This window comes from Neodiprion lecontei, chromosome 7 (assembly GCF_021901455.1).
Source record: "Neodiprion lecontei isolate iyNeoLeco1 chromosome 7, iyNeoLeco1.1, whole genome shotgun sequence".
Classification (NCBI taxonomy): Eukaryota; Metazoa; Arthropoda; class Insecta; order Hymenoptera; family Diprionidae; genus Neodiprion; species Neodiprion lecontei.
The window spans coordinates 3289840-3310980 of NC_060266.1; the positions used below are offsets into that span (position 1 = coordinate 3289840).

At 34.6% G+C, this 21141-nt stretch overlaps 1 protein-coding gene across 3 annotated transcripts; it reads left to right on the plus strand.

The window, feature by feature from the left end:
- The first annotated feature begins 189 nt into the window (after window positions 1–189).
- Window positions 190–15558, plus strand: LOC107222562. Of its 3 annotated transcripts, XM_015661979.2 has the most exons (7): window positions 191–491; window positions 1470–2313; window positions 2860–2998; window positions 3261–3397; window positions 7809–7903; window positions 9255–9362; window positions 12594–15558. In XM_015661979.2, the coding sequence occupies exons 1-7, from the start codon at window positions 481–483 to the stop codon at window positions 12979–12981; spliced, it is 1722 nt and encodes a 573-aa protein (XP_015517465.2). In that variant the 5' UTR covers window positions 191–480; the 3' UTR covers window positions 12982–15558. The 3 variants fall into 3 exon arrangements, with proteins under 3 accessions (XP_046600912.1, XP_015517464.2, XP_015517465.2); XM_046744956.1 differs by lacking the exon at window positions 9255–9362 and having other exon boundaries at window positions 190–491; XM_015661978.2 differs by lacking the exon at window positions 12594–15558 and having other exon boundaries at window positions 190–491; window positions 9255–11017.
- Window positions 15559–21141: the final 5583 nt, after the last annotated feature.

The window sequence follows — 21141 nt, forward strand, 5'->3', positions numbered from 1 at the left end:
AGAAAACACGAGGTTTGCCATTTTTTATTTTTTTTTATCGTCTTTTATTCATTTTTATTAATTCGCGTTATGGAATAATTTGAATCAGAGTCAGACTCTTTTCAAAGCTTCGACTCGCGGTCACCGGTAGGGCGCTGCGATCACTTAACACGACGAATTCTCGAAACTTGAAAATGGTGCTACCACGTGACAGGGGCAATACAACATGGCGGCGGTGATTTTGGTGAGTTCAGTCGAGTTTTGACTCCGTGGTGCCATTAGCATCAGCATCAGCACCAGCAGGAGCATAAACAGCGACAGGTCAGGATCGGTACTAGTTCCGTTCTCTTATTTCCTTGGAGAGATGAAATGTCCCGTTTTTGCACGAAAAATTTGATCTGATTCGCGACTCATCCTCTGTTTGTCGACTGACAAGTAAACAAGTGAAAAGCGGCAACGAATCACCGCAGTTTATAAACAGAGGCAACAATAACGACAACGATGGATAAAAGGTTAAGTATCGTTTGAATTATGCTAATTGGCATCGACGCTGTCGTTCTATTTATCCCTTGAATCCCTCTTTCGATCGTCCTCTCCTCGTATTCCTTTTTCCTAGGTCTGTATATGTCATAACCACTTGGCAGAGGGTCAATCTCTTTTTTGCATTAGGTTCTAGACTCTGACATGCATCTTTGTAGAACAATTTCTAGCATTGTACACTTGTATAATATTCAGCATTGACGTTTTTCGTCTGTAAAATTGATTTTCTTTGCGACAATGCTGCGCTTTTGTATCCTCTGACAATTTTATACTCATTTAAAACGAGATCCAATGAAAGTCACGATTCTCGGATGGCGTGTTGTCATTTGTTTTTTTTTTTTTACTCGATTCAAAGATCTTAAGTAAGATTTATAAAAGAAAACGTCAACCAGCGCTGAATTTTTATAGCATTTATGTCATTAGGAATTGACTAATTGTCGAAGATTTTCAGTAGGTTTTAAAACTTTTGGTTATCAGTTTCGATCTGCAGTTAGAAGCGATTGTTTCGATTCTTAGTCCCGCTGTTTGTGTACTGATTTTTTTCAATCGGGTGACATTGAAAGATTACTACATAGTTCGTACTGTATTTGCTTTTGAGAATAAAAGACCCTTTGTTCTCTCTTGTATGTAGCCATTTAAAAGTAGAGAAAGAAGTTTTATAAATGGGATGGGTTTTTTTGACATGTGCATGCAACAGTGCAAAAACAACCCAAAAGCGATGCAAGAGCGGCTTGGAAACCTAAGTTCCATGCAACATTAAATTCATTCGTGCAATTGAAAACCAGCAAAAGACCTACTCAGAAATCCAAATATTAACCAAAAACTGCAAGTGAAATACCCAAAACCGATCCAAAAAGACCCGGAAATTGAATTGCAATCGAAGAACAACAAGAACGCCCAGTAAAACAACAATTAATTATATACCAAGAAGAAAAAAATAATTTTTACAGACCAGCTGACAGTCGTCGAGATCAAACATCTCAACAAAAATCAAGTCACAGCAGCAACACTGCCAACAGCAACAGCAATAACTCGCATAATCAACATAATAATCGCTATTATATCAAAAAAAGTAAACGACGAAATAGCAAAAAGGGAACCGGAAGCTCGCCTCAGACAGGTGAATTATCGCAATGTGTTGAGTCGCGCCAACAGCAGGAGCAGCAGCAATTAAACTCACAGCAAAAAAGCTACATCTCTGCGCTTGCGAATTCCGCAGCTCAGACGGACTACGGTAAAATTTATTGGCAACAGTCGCCGCTCCAGCAACAACTACGGGCTACCCAAAACAGCCAGCGACTCTTCACAGCCGCTTCGGATCCAGCAGTTTGCGGCTATTCACCGATGCCTCTGACCTACGCAATGGAGCCCGTTTCCTTGCCGCCCATGTATCAGCTCTTTCAGCCAGTGCCGAGGCCCAGTTATCACAGCTATCAAGGCAGGGGGAGGCAAAATCACGCTCAGGGTGCATCCGGCATCTTAGGAGGAAAAACGACGCCGCCGTTCAACCATCTCAACGGATATTTAAGCCTGCAAGAGAATAACGTCGGCTATTCGACAGGCGTTGGCTATCAAAACGGGGATTACACCAGTCTGCCGCCTGCTGCTAACATCCAAAATGGCGTCGCTGCTCAAGAATTAGGATCTGAACATAGGAGGTACTCCGATCCTGGACTTGGACCTCTCGAAATACCTAAATTTGGCAAGAGCGATGACTCGGAATCAATTGATAGCGGGAGTTCTGGTACTACTGTTGGAAGAAGCAATAAACTCGTCCTTTCGCTGATCGAACAGGTAGAATTTCATGTCGATTTCTCTGAATTTTGCTGTTTGTGTTTTCTCTCAGGGTTTATACTTGTCGCAGAATTTTAATTAACCAGGAATACAGCAAGATTGGCATGTTGTTCAGGAAGACTGCTTCTTTAGTGACAGTTGTGATTTCGCTGTGTCGTTCCATAGTGAAATTATGAATAGTCTCGTCAATTCGTTAACCAACTCTTGCCGTTCTTCACAAATTCAAATGTTAAAGAATCATAACAGTAGCTTGTATATAATAAATTGAAGTTCTAAAAATGAATACAATTAATTTGTAAATTCAAGTTTGGCAGTCTCTTAATTAGGTTCTAGGCTTTACAGACTTAGCAAAGGCAATTGAGAATTCGTTAGATATCTTATCGTCGCATTAATCTTGAGAGTTAGATTCCATGTGTCTTGACAACTGAGATTTGAAAGGTTGATCGATCGGTCATTATGTAAAAGATAAGAACTTACCACTCGTTCATTTATTCACATAATTTTAGTTTATTTTAATTTTGTTTAATTATTTTTATTACTTTTCAGGTGACCGCATTGAAGGAGAGCAATAGCCAGCTATTCAAAGAACTTCATCAAACCAAAGCCGAACTAGAAACTGTGAAAATGGAATTGACCAGATTAAAACAAAGCAGTTTCGCCGATTATCAACCCGGAATGTTATCAGGTTAACCCTTCACGAGATAAAAATTATACTAATTGATAAGTTTGGCAAAAAAAGTTTCAAAATCGACAAAATCAATTATGTCACAGATATCGATCATAATTATAATTTAGCTTATCGCAACGATCGAAAGTTCTCGAGGATATAAGAAAGAAACATATGTGATTAAAGTACGATTCTACAAATATATGATTCGATACAAACTGCATTTTAATATCAATTTTTAAATTACTAACAACGGTATTTTTTCTATCTATGTTCACAGATATTGTCAGGGAAATGAGAGAGGCGGCAAAAGTACGCGAGGAATCGTTAATATCAAAAGTAAAATCAATGATGAACGAAAAACAGCCATTTTCATCAATCCCCGATACGTCGACGACGGAATTGGATGAGTTGAAGGTAAAATCATAGATTTTTATCATTTTTTATTCCACTTTGTGCCTTTTTCAGCGTCTTTTTCTTTCCTACGGAAAATCTCCCGATAATTTTGAATTTATAGTGAATTATGGAGAGCTTTCTTTATACTGCTTGAATGTTCGTCGTGTTTTTCAAAAAAAATTGTACCCAATCTTACACTCATCAATTAAGCTTCTTCGCGACAAACATTTTATAGCTCAATTCCTCAATCGATGCAGACAACAAATTGTTTTTTTTCAATAATAATAAAAATAAAATCCAAAATTTGATATATTTGTCGATTTTTATAAATCTCTTGAAATGCTGCTTATTATTTTGTCTGCTTTTTTGTTGTTCTTTTCATTTGGCTTCGTATTTCATGTCAATTTCTTTGTAAAATTTTGATAGTTTAGACTCTGTAGTATTTCAATTTCGTTCTGGAAAACCCGTTATTCGTTAAAAAATATTGAATCCAATAAGTTTTAACCAATTTAAAAATATTCCTTCACCTTTAAGTGATAAACTAAAATATGACCTACGAATTGACATCGTGTGTATTACATGAATCAGCCTGAATTGTTTTGCCGATGTTTTCCCATTCGTATTATTTTTTATATTGTACTTCCTCTCAGTCTTTTATTCTCTCTCTAAGCCACCTTAAAATAAAAACCCAAACATTTTCCTTACACGCGAAAATATTGCATGTTCGGCACCTTTGATCCATCCGCTTAGGGTAAAGACCCTTTTATATTTTCAGGTAGAAGGAAAAACTTTCGTATAGCATTTTATAAGTGTTCTCACATCCTTTATTATTCGTATTTTTATACCGCTATTTTATCGTAGCTCGCAAAGCTCGAAAATTATGCGTATAATACGGCTCTTGTAACTTTCTTTTTTGAACAAATTATTCATCCTACGCGAGGAACTGCGTAAAAAAATTATCTATCTAAAAATTACCCTGAAATTAATTATTCTACGCACACAGGAAATTTGTGACGTAGCGTTGAATAATTTTTTACCCGATCAATCTCCAACTTTATCAAAAATCTCAGTATATCTGCTTTCATTAATCGTGAAACCTTTTTTTTCCGATTTTGATCCGTCATTTTGAATTTCAGACTTGCGAAAAATAATTTTCATGGTAAACAAGTTTGATTTCTGTTTTCAAATAATCTGACGGTACACAGAATGAGTCCGGAAATTCCTGCAAACTTTGACGAATCTTTTCGTTTTAATTTCAATCATTACTCTGAAGTTAGTAACGTTGATTCGTATTTCAGAAATGCCGTGTATTTCGTAATTTTAGGAATATCTGAAATGCAGTAAATTATAACAAGGCAAAAGTAATTCATATTTTCAAATCTTAGCCGCTTGAAGGTTATTAAAAAAATTGCAAAATAGAGATTACCCTTCAATATTTCGAAACGCCGACGTTACTAACTTCAGTCTAATTTTTAATCGCACTGAAAACGATGGAGTTTCCTGAAAATCATCATAACTATTCGTGATAGATGATACTTACCCTGAGAATATTGTTTTGGCATTCATCCTCCCATGACAGAAGGCCAAAACGCTGAACAGTCGAATTTCAGTGTTTGCACAACGGCCTCTCTCTCTCTCTCTCCTTCTCTCCCTCAATTTTTATCCCTCTTCCTCCCTTCGCAGTCTCTCCCCTCTTCTCTCTCTCTTTTCTCTCCTGACTGTTTGATTAGGACAACTTAATATGGCCAGGTGGCGACTCAGCCCCGCCATCATCGTCACTGCACCTCTTATTTCGATCCTTCTTTATTATATTATCTGTACGTATTATGTGCTGCTCTATGCCTTGTGTTGGTTCATATTATAAACATTGTCCCGCATTGAGAATCCGCCAGCCTGCAGGATTTTTCTACCTCTGTCGAGACTCAAAAAATTGTCTATCCGATCGCTACGCACATAAATATATAGAGAAAATTTTTTGATTCTAACAAATATGACATGTCAAAAGAAACGTTTTTTTTCTTACATTCAAAGAAATTTTCTAAAAACACAAATTATCGTTCCGAGCACGTTATTTATTTATTAATTTTTTTCAAATTACTGATCGATAGGATAACGTTTCTTTGAATAAAAGTAACATTTCCTTTGTCATGTTCGGTAAATTATAATTAACAAATCATTTCTTTAACTGTGCAGTCATTTCGAAATTTAGTTGATTTTATCCGCAGACTTGACTAATTCTCATCTCGAGATTCATTTAATTACATGCCATTCCTACAAATTGCTTGATTTCAAGTTGTTTTCAATCATATGTATAGTAGCTACGTGATTTGAAATAATTTCAAACATATTTCTGTTGTTTTGTTGTGGATTTAAAAAAGAAAGAAACCCTGTATCGAATTCACGGGATTTCTTTGAGATCTTATAAGTAATTGCGCATATTTTATATAATTCAGAATCTCGAAATGATTATCCGATTTCGGATTTACGAAACTCCATGATGTTGCATATTAAATTAAATTCGAGTGTCAGGGGTTTTTACTTGGCACTTTTAATACCTAGAACTATGTGTTTTCGATTCTGGTAAAAAATGAAAATAGTTGAGGACTGAGCGGTAACCGGAACTAAAAATTTTTTTGCTCAGTGTAAGGAGAGGTTAGAGAGGTAGAGAGATATACGCAATGATAACGGGTGTAACGGAAAACAAAAAACAAAAAGGACGCTCGGTGTCGTATGATGTTATGGGGGTGGGGGGCAAACAAAAAATATGGCGGGGGTGGGATTTCATCAGGGACGGGCGTCATGAGCACAGGGCGGGTATGCGGCCACTTAGCGGCTGTCAGGGAAAGGCAGGCCTTTCTCTCGGTCCTCTCTTCTTCTCTTTCTCCTCTCCTCTCCTCTCCTCTCCTCTCCTCTCCTCTTTGCCGGGTTCTCATCTCTCCGCAGGGTTCTCGGGTTACAAACATCCATTAGCCTCATCAGCCGAAAGGCAATGGCTGCCCACGCCATCGGGCATCACCTCCTACAACATTATAGCCACTAAATTCTCCCTGCTGCAATTTCTACCGTATTTAATTTTACAAACACGTATTATTTCGTACATTTATATATCCATTGTACGTTAGGGCGATCCTTACTTAGGGTGTTGATGATTTTTTTTTTTCAGATTATCCCCCAAATCAACTATAAATAATTCAAAAACAATTTCCTAATTCTTTTAGATTTTTATATCAATTCCAACCCGTGCCTGTGAATGGATGGGTGTCACCATTTGAAATACAATTGTTTCGGATACATTCTCAGCATATATTTTATTGTAAGAGTAACGATGTTCGAATCAATCTGTAATTGCGAAGATTTAGTGAGTATTAGTGCTACTATCTGAGAAAAAATTCACATCATCGTCCCAACCAATCTCGACGAATTGCACACCCTAGAAATTTGACTTTTTCTTTTTATTTATAAGAAATGCAATTGTATATGTTACCTGGTATGATGATGTGAATTTTTTCTCAGATAGTAGCACTCATGCTCACTAGAACCTCACATTCATGGATTTTTTCGAACATTATTACTCTTACAGTAAAATATATACCAAGAACGTGTCCGAAACACGTGTATTTTGAATTGGGAAATCCTTTCTCTCACAGGCACGGGTTACAGTTGATATAAAAATCTGAAAAAAATTGTGAATTGTTTTTCAATTATTTATAGTTGATTTGGTGGGGTGATCCGGAATAAATTCGTCAACATTCTAAATGAGGACCACCCTGCTGTACGTGGATTATTTTGGTTTGTTGGTTATTAAATTACTCAGTCTGCCAGACTTGTGATACGACGACGAAATCTTGTATTCTTCTTTGTTATTTATACTTACCATGCGATGTACCTAATTAACAAAAAAAAAAACAGAACAGTGATGAAGTTAGACGTTAAAAGTCAGACTCAAGTTCGTTGAGTCGATTTTTAATATAATTTTTGAAACTACAATCTTATATTTAACCGTATAGACAAAAAAAAAAAGCACAAACAAAGATATTATATGTAATAAAAACTGCAAAATCGTCAAACTTGAAACGAGAAATTCTTTCAGTTCTCAATGAATTCGGAAAGAATCGATTATATTGTCGGTTTGTTCCCTTTTTTTTATTGCTAATTGGTATGAAAAATATCTTGTTATGTTTTCAATTTTATTTCGTAACCGAATCTTTCCACGATTCTTTACAAATTGTGTTCAACAAATTTTTGGATTAGATAATCAATTTTCTGTACATAAAATGGAGATGATTTTGAAATTTTATTTTAGAAATTTGACCTGATGCGAGTATCTTGATCACTGTCGTCGGTGTTAAAACCGTTGAAATGAATCAGCTGGCATAACACACACTGTCCGCGTATGAGAAATATTGAATTTTTTTTTTTTTTTGCTCCTCAGAATCAATTAGCGCGGATTACTGACGAGAAGACAAAGACTGAAGTCCGGCTTGCCAAAGTTGAGCAGGAATTAGCTGCCCTCAAATCAAGCGCTAAGTGAGTAACTTACATCATTCATACGCGTCATATTATATATTTTTTCAAATATACATATACATTGACTGGATTATTCTTCTACACTGTAAACACAATTTTTTTTCTCACATACCTGCGATTTTCGTGCGATTCTTAATTTTCAACGATCAGCAGAGATTTTTGTCTCCAGATTTTCTTTTTTCAATTGTTCGGAAATATAATTATTATTACCTACGTGAATAAACTGCAATTGAGAAATGAATTTCTAATTAATATAAAACTTTGCAACGAAAAAATCTTGACGTATTATATCGGTATCGTATATTTATTGACTTTATCTATTTATGAGGTATTCCACGCTAAACGGTCCGCATTTCGACCGATGGTCGGCAAATTTCATGGCCGACCAAAATCTCATTACTTACGATTTTGCGAAGAGTTTTCCATAGTTTTTTGGAAAATTTTACCGAACATAGTTCAAGTTGGGAAAAAGAAGCGTTGTATAATTTTCAGCTGGACGAATTTTTTTTTCTGATCGCTGGTATTAATTGTTGAAGAGAGGAAGAAAAAAAAACGTTCTAGGGCAAACAAGTTTTTCGTTAACAAGGCTTTATTGAAATCAAATACGGAGGCCAGATGTTAATACAAAACAGTTTGAAAAAAATATCATCATGATACAGAATAATTAAAATAAAAATACCCCATCCGCACAATTTGATTATTATACAGAAAACTGCACAAATGGGAAATTCGATCAAGTTTAAGAATTTTCAGTTCGTGTATTTTTTTTATAAGAACTTGTTGTCAATTTTAAAAATTTTTTACACACTTTCACGCAGTGATGTGCAGCACAAATTTGCGCACTTGCCGGCACTCCAATATTTTGAGCATCGATTCATTGATCATTACATTTCATCTGCATTTATTTTTGACACTGTAATAAGCTGATTAATCGTTGGAAGACATAAAAGATGCCGATTAATCTACGATTATAATAATAATTGAAGTAACGTTAGGAAATGAAAATGATTTGCTTTTACATATTTTTTTTCTGCATAATATGTGCGTAGAATGAATCGTAATATATTTTAACACGATTAGTTTTCTCTTACAAATTTTACCGATCTTATTTGCAATCTTACTCTTACCGATTTTATCGTCAAATTGTGAATTCTGATTTTCGAATATAGGAACCGAGTTTTGTTGTTTTTTTTCGGAAATCATGAACAAAGTAAAAAATGAAAAACAATCACGGAATCGGTTACCAGTTTAAACCCGAATTTGATCTAAAATCTTACGGCCGACTCGAATCACCGCGAATAGCGTTGTTATTTTTGATACCTTTGGAATTTATTGTAACCCAATTATATAGCGACGAGGGTCAGGAGATAGTCGCACTCGAAGAAGAGACGCTGGCCTTGCGTCGGGAGCTACAGGAGGCGATGGCGTCGAGAAATAAGGCCCAAAATCAGGCATCAAAGTGCGTAGTAAAAAACGCCGAAGTAGCTGCAGCTTCACCAAGATCTGTCACGCCTGACAACCATCACGTCACCAAAACAAAAATCATCACCACGCATAATTATACCACAGTAACACAGTCATCGCAACCGCAACACTCTGCAGTCATAACCAGTAACACCGATCACGCAACCGCACCTTTAGCATCCCAGAAAAACGATACCGATCCCGATACCGATCCCGACACCGATCACGTTACCGATTTTTCTCCGATCGACTTGAAATTGTGCCAAAATAATCCACCGAATAACGAAAATACTTTAGCAAAGTTTAAACCGATTTTTGAGGAAGAAATCGGCGCCGATTTTTTACTTTTTAAACACGAGATCGATGATAACATATCGGCCAAAAATGATTTTATAAATTCTACTTCAACCCCGATGAAGATCGACGGCTCCTGCAATAACGATCCCGTAATAACAAATGACGCGATACGCGCTGTCTTTGACGAGTGTATGCAGGACTGTAACGATCAGGAATTTTTTAACGACGAAACGGATGATCGAAAATCACCGGATATCATCGGCTTGCATCAGGGAATTCGGGCGAAAAATTTCACCCCCAATGACCGCATCGTCGATATCCCGGAAGTTGCTGTTGTCGATGGGAAATCTTTCGGGCGTGTTAATATCGTTAAGAAACCGGCATGCTCGGTTAGGATTATTAATTCAAAAGGCCTCAAACCTCCACCGACAAAGGCGACTTACACCACTGCTTATATATAGAGAAACAGGGATATTAGAGAACCCATTATTGTTAGAAAGGATTTAGCCTGATCATCGAATTCCTGATTTTCACAAATCAACTGAATAATCTCTGAAAATTAAGGAAAACATTTGAATATTTTTCATCTGACAATGCGTATACATTTTTTAGCTTCAATCACTAAAAAATTATTTAACGTAAAAAATTGCTTATACTGATAAAAGACCGACGTAGATGTAATTTTCGGTTGATATGTTGAAAATTTGATAAAAATTGCCGAATTTCGATAATCGAAGTTTCTTTTTTTTTTGTTTTTATGCGCCTTTTTAAACAGTGACGATTTAGAAAAATACATCAACAAACTTTGACATACGTTCTCGAATTTTGAATTTCATTATTTCGCGACGTTACTGTAATTGTATAAACGAAAAAACTGAAGCAATCATATTTTTATAAAAAAATGTATTAATTAAAAAAAAAAAAAAAATAAATAAAATAATCGACGCGTTAGTTAATTACGCGATTTTCGGTGTATCTATAAATCATACTATTGGAACGATTAATTTAGAACGTTAGTTGTATAAGTCTTAAGAAATCCGGATACGATTTTTCGAAATTTATAAAATACAATGCAAAGTCAAACTTATTGAACAAGCAAATTGACTTTGTTCCGTTTATCGCGGTTCAAAATATTTCCACATTCCAACCATTTTATCCAACTTTATCCTGACAAAAAATCAAATTTTCATTACACGTATATACACACACACACACACACACACACACTTTTTCATCCATAAAATGGGTCTTCAATTCGACTATTATTTACAATGGCGCTATTTAATTAAACACTAGAAAAAGACAGAGGAAAAAAAAAATCACAAAAACAAAGAAAACGATTTACATGTATGGTATATTGTTGCTGGGGGCTCAACCTACCTCTACTGTACATACGACCCGTCAAAACCAAAAAAACCAAAACAAAGCACGTAGGTTTTTTTTTTTTAAATATATCATTCGTTCATTTCCATCTTTCTTTGCATTGTGTTCAATATTATACACGCTGCATGCTTAATTATTTTTCTTGTGTGTTTTGTATATAATATCTTATCTAAATGTATATTGGCTTGAGTTTTTATTGTAATTATATGTGTATATATACGATACGTTATTGTACATTTCGTAGCGTTGCGCTGTTGAAAGTAATAATTCGCTTGTATATTTATATTTTGATGGGTAAAAATTTGTTTTCTGCCTTCACAAAAATTACCAAGAATATCTCAATTCTTTTGGCGATCCTCTGTTTGTAGGAAAAGAATCTCTCGGATTTCATCAAGTTTTTGATAGTTCAGTTCTGAAAAAATCACATCTATGCATAATACATTCAATAAAAGATGTAGTTTCATTAGAAAAGTTAATAAATCTTGTTAAATTTTCAAAACAAAATTGTTTTTACGTGCGAATTGACGTCGGATTTTTTTTTTTTTTGCACATTTTTCGCGTGATAGAAAAAATTTTCAGTTTAATGTAAATGTTTGTGTTTGTTTCAACAGTGCCGTGTATGCGTGTGTTTGTGTGTGTATGTACATAAATATGCATGCATTAGTGATTATACTATCTATAATAATGTGGTTTAACTATATACTAAACGCTGTAAAATAATATAAATGCTTATACTATACACATATGTGTGATAATACTTACATATCGTGAAAATTACTGCAGCAAGCGTCTCTAATTCTTTCTCTCTTTTTTTTTTTCATCTCGCGTGAAAATTGTTTAACGCGAAATATGTAATAACGTCAAAAATTTTATTTGCCATTTCTTATTAATCGGTAATAATATCGCATAATCAGATCTTCAATTTTTAAGGTATTTTATCGAATTGGACTGTTCCATCGTTTCCATCGTTATCGCTTAGGATTACGATACTGTTTGGTGAGATAAAATTTTCTTTCACTCCAACGTTTACCAAATTTTCAAATCTTTCGAAAAATTTCACACTGAGCTGAAAAGTGAAAATTTTGTCGATAATCGTAACAACGTTGTTCCTTAATATCAGGGAAATTTTTATTTACTGCATTTTTTTTTTACATATCAAAGGAAAAAGAGAGTTGACTTTGTCTTATCTCTTTTTCTGTTTTCCTTTCGGTAATATTAAACTACGTGTTGTTACGCAATTTCGTTTTTCAAAAATTTGTCCGTACCGATTTATGAAAGTCGTTTTTTTTTTTTTCTGTCACCAATTCGCTTTAATAACGTATGAAGAAAGAAAGAAAGAAAGAGAAACAAGGCAGAAATAATCTACATCGTAACTATATTAACATTACAAGTAATCGAAAATAAAACGTGATAAAACCGAGAATATAACACTTGATGGTAATGAAAAGCAGAGAGAAAAACAAAAAAACAAAAAAAAAAAATCCGAAATAATGATGGAAAAAAAATGGGGCCCCATAATCGCCCCGTGTGATTTTTATCACTATAGACTGGAACAATTGGTCGGAATACTTCGGAAGAAGACGAACGGTTCTAGCGTCGAAGATATCGAAGCGGGTCCCGGTATCAGGCATCTCGTTACATCGTCGTCGACGACGATGACTGCAACTTCGATGAACGATAACATCCACGAGACGACGACGACGACGACGACGATTTCTGACGGAAACAGCAGCAGTGCCGATCCCCGTTCACCGGTCAGCTCGATTAGTCTTAACAATTCTTCATCGGGTGACGAATCCTCTGTTTTTGAACCACGCCCCAAAATGCCTACGGCAGCTAATGCTAATAATAAAACGACTGGTACCAGCGATAATTGCGGTTCAATAAACTTTACTACCAGCTTGAACAGTTCCGGACCTGTTACGGATCTTTAGTTAATAATCATCGAATTTATTACCGTAGTATTCAAATCACGGATACGACAATTGGAGTCTAGTTATGTTGTCGATTTTGGGTTCTTTTATATCAGGGCTGGTCGTGAGTCATTGTCATATTTTTGCCAGCTTATTTTCACATTTCAACACATTTTCGATCGCTTGGTTCGTTATAGCTAATGACTCTTCTCCCTGTGCCTCGATTAGGTTTCTTGATTCAAGTCAAGTTTAGGTATTGCATTGTTTTTTTTCCTGTCTTGTTCTCATTGTCAATTAAACTCCATTACTGATACAATTTTAATAAACTTTTTCATATCGAGTAACTTACCTCAATGTAACCCACTTTTCGTAAGTCAGGTTACTTATCGTCGTTATAATTTCGATTCAACTCGTTTCTTTTTTCTTTTTTTTTTTTTTCCAACCCAAGTGCATTCTTTGAATTTTTGCAACTCAAGTCACTGAATTCTTTTTTTCAATTCAAGTGCCTTACTTCAACGTAATCCACGTTTTGCAATTCAAGTTACTACTTACCATTGCTACAACTTCAATTCAACTCATTTCTTTTTTTCAACCCCAGTACATTGTGTGATTGAATTTTTGCAATTCAAGTCACTGGATTCTTTTTTTTTTTTTTTTTCAATTCAAGTGCCTTACTTCAGTGTAACTCACGTTTTGTAATTCAAGTTACTTACCGTTGCTGCAATTTCTATTCAACTCATTTCTTTTTTTTTTCTTTTTCCAACCCAAGTACATCGTTTGATTCAAGATTCGAGTCTTTTTCAATCAGCGTTTCATTTAAATCGCAATCAAGGGTTTTCAATTCAAGTCACTGTTTGTTAAATTCACGTCACCAGTATTTTCTTCAAGTAAATTATTTCAATTCGAATCGGGATTCAAGTCTATCATTTCGACGCAAATCAGTTCCACAATTCCAAAGTCACTGTATTTCAATTCAAGTAACTTGATACAGTTCAAATTACAATTCAAGTCAGTCGTTCAATTCAAATCTTTTAAACAATTTGTGCCACTTATTCGAATTCAAATATATTCCCATACAGTCAAGTTGATGACTTTCTACTTACCTGCAGCCCTGTGAATACAAGTCCTGACAAATCTAACGAATTCTACCCGATTCTTTTTTTCATAGTCCGAACCAATAGCTAATATATATATTATATTGTACTTTTCTCATTTGCAATTGTACTTAAACCCCCTCCATATATAATTTATTACAGTTTATACTTATACACACATCTATGTGTTTGTATATATACACGTGGTCGATTTGAAAATTCTGTATAATGTACAATAACTTATCGTACGTAAAACAGCGCAGATCTTTTTTTTTTTTCTTTATCCTCCGAGGCGAATATATGCATTGAATATTTTAGTCTCGTAATCCTTGCTCATTTATCATTAACAGTATTGTTTTTTATTTTTTTTTTTATTTGTCTGTTTTCAATATCAAACATTTTTGTCGAAAGCGTTTTGTGTTACTTCGAACAACGTATTCTCATCTCTAGGTTATACAAATCAGGGTACATAACTTGCAATATAGCCGTTTCTAGGTATACTAATATAAGAATAATACAGTGAAAATAGGAATGAAATTAGACGACTTTTTTTCTCTTGTCTAGTTTTGATAAAACAATTATTACGGTAGAAAATAACGCAGATCTTTTTACAAATTAATTATAAATTCCACGTATTATTTAAACTTTATAATAATACCGTTTCTCACAGCATGTATTCAGCCTGATAATGACAATTAAAATTAAAGCCTTGGCACGTATTTTGGATAGCATAAATACGTATAAGTATAATAATAATCGTTGTATAAATTCATAGTATTGTTTATAGAATCAAATTTATCTAATACATATTATAAATAATTAATATTTTATACTCACTGACGAATTTTTCCTCGTTACTTAATTTCCATTATTATTACATTAGAAATAGCGTAAATATTATCGTTACATAAACGCGAAATAATTCTATTAGGATCATTTGTATTTGGTACTTACCTTAATATATGTAACGTGGATACAGGATACGTATATATACATATATAATTGTCTAGGATATAAAAGTTCTTGAATCTCAAAGTGCCATTATTATAATTATAATCGTTATTACTAATTGTACGTCGGTAATTTATTACTGTAGATTTAATCATACTTTTGGAAAAAAAACTAACGAAAACACAGTCTGAAAATAGATTAAAAAAAAAAAAAAAAATAAGTGTTTAAAATCACGCGAAACACAAAAAAGTTAGTGCCGAGAAATTGTTCAAGTATGTACTTACAATACGTATACGTCATATGTATACACACCTATAAGCGTTAAGCTTGTATAACATTATTCTATTTATACAATATCATATAGTATTTAAAGCAGTAACAATAATAATAACAATAATATAATACCAGTAGTAAACATGATAAACTAATCAAAATGGGGCCGAATAAAAAGAGAATAAAAAAACGTCGGAAGATTCTTGACAAAAAAAAGAAAGATATTTTCATTCTTCCGGAAATTTTTTCTCTCTTCCTCTGTATTGAAAACCTCAAAGTTGGCGGTGTTATTTTTTGGGCAAAAGTTTTCGTGTATTGTAACAAAGATAGAAGGAATAAAAATTTCAAAAATCAAAAATAGATGGGATAAACAGTTTTCTCACGATAATTTTCATCAACAAGAATAGAAAAGAGGCCGTCGATCTATTCGACAAACTTTCCCAATGATCTCGAAAACGGCCGAGTGAAAAATCTGAAAATGATACGAATTGGCAGCGAAATGAAAAAGTTTCGAAAGAAAAATTCTGAATAACCAAAAAATGTATAAATTTGTTTCTGAAAAAATATATGAACTGGGAAAAAGATGACTTTGTTCATTTAGAAAAAGTAAAGGTGCGTCGGCCGAACATTGAGAATCGATTTATTTTCATTAGAAACGGAAATTCCAATTGAACGAGACGTGGCAATTTTTCATGCCCATAATTTCGTTGTGAAATCCTCGGTAAGTTTTGGATTTTTTTATCCAGCCGTTTACGACATCATCGCGTAAGTTTGTCGGACAGACCCAAATTTTTCTAAAAACGTATTTTCGGATTCTTAATATCGCGAAACCGCAGACGCCTTAAAATTATAAAAAGTGACTTTCGATCGAAATCAATACATTTCTGACATGTGTATCAAGCCAAAGGTGTTACAAAATTAAAAACCTCAACGTAACTAGTGTTGATAAGATTTCATATCATTTTTCAAAACAGTAGTTAATTTTTTTCCCCACTACTGTACGCACATTGAGAGAAATTCTTAATGCCGGTTACCGCGCAGTCCTTAACTATTTTCATTTTTTACCACAATCGAAAAATACAGTTCTAGGTAGAAAATGAAAGTTAGTTTTCCAGCCGTTACCGAAAAGTCTAGTATCCGTTGCTATTCTTTCTCATTACGATCGCTGTTGCTATATTTTCTTGCAACCGTTGCGAAAATTTAACGCTCGCGCAAGAATAAATTGACGTTAAAGCCTTGTTTAATTAAAAAAAGTAGAGTAAACCTCAGAAACTGATTTTGCCTTGCAATAACCAAAAAAGAATCGACGACAGCGCAAAATGTTTACGCGTACCTCGTTTTTCGTAATACCAACAATATTCAAACAATTTTTTTTCAACCATAACTGTTTTACTCAATTTTTCCACCTACCGTAACAAATGAAATTTTTCTCGGTGCATCTGTTACACTATTGCGATAATTTCACTGTTACAATTAACTCTCGAGTAACTCGAGTGACTCTCAGCATCGTCCGTTGTTATTTAACGTAAATTGACGATGTTCTCGACGCTCACTCACGGACGTACACGTTCATATATCCGAGTACTATGAGTCTAGCCTAGGTCAGACTTATCCCGGATAGGAGTTCCTTCCAATCTCCGTGAGATGCTGCCAGATATACACACGTATATATATGTATATATATACACGCATATGTACATGCAATATATAGATGCAGGTTGTAACGAGATTGGAGGATGGGGGAAAAACAGAGCTCGATAACCAAGAAAAATATCTCTACAGGAAATGGCAACGAGAGAATCCGTCGTGGATACACAAACCTCCCTTTCCCCCTTTACCCCCAAACCCCTCTTTTTTTTTTTTTTGTTTCGTCTCTTCAGTTGAAAAAATATTGCGATTTCGTCCTATAATTATTGCATAGCAGCTAACGTCGTATTTTATACATATCTACGTATATAATTTTCCCGAGATTAGAAACCATTAGGAACTGTTGTTGTTTTTTTTTTTTTTCTTTTTCCCCTCAACCATCATACTGTACAAATGCTTATAAGCAAAAAATCAAAAAAAGTAACACTTTGGAATAGTTACGCGTTTTATATGATCATTTTATCGAGATATTTTTCTCTTATAACGAGGACTTTTATAAATAGTGGGTGAAATTTATTCGGTAATTTTCGTCAGGAGATGTGAAAATAAATTTGTACACCCAAAATCTTTCCTCGCGATCAACAAAATCCGAACTCTTGGCGTCGTTGAAAATTGTGTAATTTTCAAATTGACGATCGTTTAATTTTTTTTCTTCTTACACACGTAACAGTAACGATAATTAAGACGTACAGAACCAATCGGCAAATAATTTACAATAAATACTATTTGCACCTCTCAAAAATTTCAAGGGCGTATAAAAATTGGGGATGACTTCTTCTCGTAGTTTTTTATCCACCGCGCAAATCGATGAAAAATATTTTTTCCTTGCAGAGTTCGAAAATTCTTTCCAACACCGCCGATTTTTTATATTGTATATTACATATACATAAAACTATATTTTACGGTTTCTCGGGGGTTTGGCGGTCGGATATTGCGGGTTGCAAAGTGCTAGGATATACCGGGCTTAGCAAACGCGTGCATACAAAAGGAAACCGCCGTCATAAATCGATCATGAGGTTACGGCACGCGGCGAAAGAAAAAAAGAATGAGGGAGAGAATAAGAGGTTAGAGAGAGAGAGAGAGAGAGAGAGAGAGAGAGTGAGTGAAAAAAAAAGCAACCGACGTAAAAATGTGCCCACAGCTGTCTTAATCGTGTTGTAAAGTTTTGCGAAAACTTTGCAGGTATAATAATATTTTCTACATAGGTTTTTGATACTCGAATTATTTGGGTAAAAGTTTGAAATACTCTTCTTCTTTCTTTGGTCGCGATTAGCCAATCGCCACAGAATTCTCCAATTCTTACCCGATTTAATAAAAGCTTTGAAATTTTATTACAAAATGAAATATATTTTGAAGCAGTGAGAATATATGTAAATTCTGAAATTATCTGAAACAATCTTCTTCAAACATATTTAACAATTTTTGCAATTGTAAGAAATCATTGAATTGTAAATTATTTTTAAATCCTGTTGCACGCGTGAAATTTTCAGAATTCTCGCGAGTGATGCTCTGAAATATTTGACATCTTTAATACCGTATTCAAAACTGCACTGAGAAAAATTTCATTTGTTACGGTAACTAGAAATATTCAGTAAAACAGACATCGTTAAAAAAACTGTTCGAATATTGTTGGAATTACGAAAAACGAGGTACGCCTAACCATTTTGGTAATTGCAACGTAAAATCGGTTTGCGAGGTTTACTCTACTTTTTTAGTTAAACGAGGCTTTAACGTCAATTTATTCTTGCACGAGCGTTAAATTTTCCCAACAGTAGCAAGAAAATATAGGAACAGTGATCGTAATGAGAAAGAATAGCAACGGATACTAGACTTTCCGGTAACAGGTAGAAAACTAATTTTCATTTTCTACCTAGAACTGTATTTTGTCGATTGTGGTAAGAAATGAAAATAATTGAGGACCGAGCGGTAACCGGAACCAAAAAATCAATTCTACCTAATTATTTCAAATGTTGACTGTATTAACGTCAGGCAAAATCAGTCGATTGATTTATTCATTCCTGACCACACGTCCGACAATTTTTCTTTCCCCTCCATCCTTTTGTTTCTGCTTCGCACTTGAATCGCGTGGTGAAGTGAATCGGCGCTATGACCGATCAGTCGAAGGCTGAAAGGTTTGCCGAAGGACGCGGAAGAGAAGAAGGGCGAGAAAGCTTATGGGGTCCATCGGAGGGCCACGGCGAGGGACGAAGGGGGCTGAGAATCGTGTTTGCCCAATCGACCCGCCCATGGTATTAAATAACCGTCGAAGCCCCCGACTTTACATGCCTACATGTACGTATATCTAACATAACCATTGTGATACGCGTCCTTGGTACGACGATTTTTCAAAGTGCCTGGAGGATTACGCATCGCAGAATCCTGCGTGCGGGTTTAAAATTTCACGCCTGAAAATGCCTGCGTCGGTGAATAAAATAATAAAACTACTGGTACCGGTGATAATTGCGGTTCGATAAACTTGACTACCAGCTTGAACAGCTCCGGACCTGTTACACTGATTGTGAGAGAAATTTTCAGTTTAGTTTACCGCTCAGTCGTTAACTATTTTCATTTATTAACGAAATCGAAAAAATATAATTTTGGGTATAGAATGAAAATTAGTTTTCTAGCCGTTACCGGAAAGTCTGGTATCCGTTGCTATTCTTTCTCATTACCATCATTGTCACTATATTTTCTTGCAACCGTTGCGAAAATTTAACGCTCGTGCAAGAATAAATTGACGCTAAAGCCTTGTTTAACTAAAAAAAGTAGAGTCAACCGAAGAAACTGATTTTGCGTTGCAATAACCGAAAAAGGATCGACGATAGCGCAAAATCTTTACGCTCACCTCGTTTTTCGTAATTCCAACAATATTCAAACAGTTTTTTTTTAACGATACCTGTTCTACTGAATTTTTCTAGTTACCGTAATAAATGAAATTTTACTCAGTGCACACTTGCTGAAATATTAAAGTTTAAATTAAAATTGCCAGACAGTATATTTGGCTCAATGTGATGTTCGTCCGACATAATCAGTGATAACTATGATCAAAGAAATGTGTGATATGTTTAAACAAGAATTTATTTCACAAGACAGGTTTTGATATTTATTTAAGAAAATTATATTATTATTATACAAACAAAAAATTATTATTATAGATTATCATTTGAATCAATTGATACTTACTTATTAAATTCAATAACATTTTTCTTCTCAATATCATCATTTTGACACTGTATTCGTCTGTTGCTTAATGCCGACATTTTCTTCTTTATCACACATCGGATGACACATTTTTTTCGACCAATTATTCGGGCGGAAGTTATAATAATAATATCTAGATCACAAAACGACGCATCATTAGATAGATTTTGTAACTTATTATGCATATGTTTACGATACTTATATAAATAATGCTACATGACTCAAAATCATTTGTTCGCATTGTCGTCGGGGAAAAGTAATTTCGACCAAACGAGCGATAATGGGGCACTTACAAGCATTTAATGATGAACACACACAAGGAATACGCTATAGGATGTTGACCCCATACGGCGCTTCCGTTTGGAGTTGGCTCATTGTTTATTGATGAAATTTTACACTAACTAGAACGACGAAAATGATTTCGTATTAATTTTTTGCCCCGCAACACGCAAAAAAAAAAAGGAAGGAAACTAAGATCAAAATCGAGTTTGATGAAATAGAAGTTCGATGATTTTTCAAAGTGCATAAAAAAATTTAAAGATAATTTACCGAACAAACTATGATCGAGACACTATGGTTACATCGGCATGGAATTCCCTATGTTTTTATCTACGTGCCTCTTACCTGAGACATACAGACAATTGTAAACCAACGAATTTACATTTAGTCACCCTTTAAGATATGCTGTCGCGAATTATTTGCTCATCGAATATCGAAGTACCGAGTAAATTACGCGTCTATATATTTTTACGTATGTGCAAACAGAGGCGCTGAATAGACTTACAATAGGCGGAGTGTTTAACAATGTAATGCGTAGGTAAGTAAATAATTAAGGTACCCACGTATAATACAGCCGGTGACCCACAAATGGTTCCAATTTGAAAAATGTTTACAATCCAGTTCATACGGTTCCCACATTAAGTTTAGACTTAAGTTTGTCTTTCGACTTAAAAGAATTTTACATTCTTGGATGAGTACAATTATATATCTAATCTTAGTCACTGGCACGAGGGGT

Excerpts from the sequence above, each read along its gene's own strand:
- LOC107222562 (XM_015661978.2), top strand. Across the intron at positions 2,314-2,859 it reads TCCTTTCGCTGATCGAACAG|GTGACCGCATTGAAGGAGAG; the intron begins GTAGAATTTCAT and ends ATTACTTTTCAG. Across the intron at positions 3,398-7,808 it reads CGGAATTGGATGAGTTGAAG|AATCAATTAGCGCGGATTAC; the intron begins GTAAAATCATAG and ends TTTGCTCCTCAG.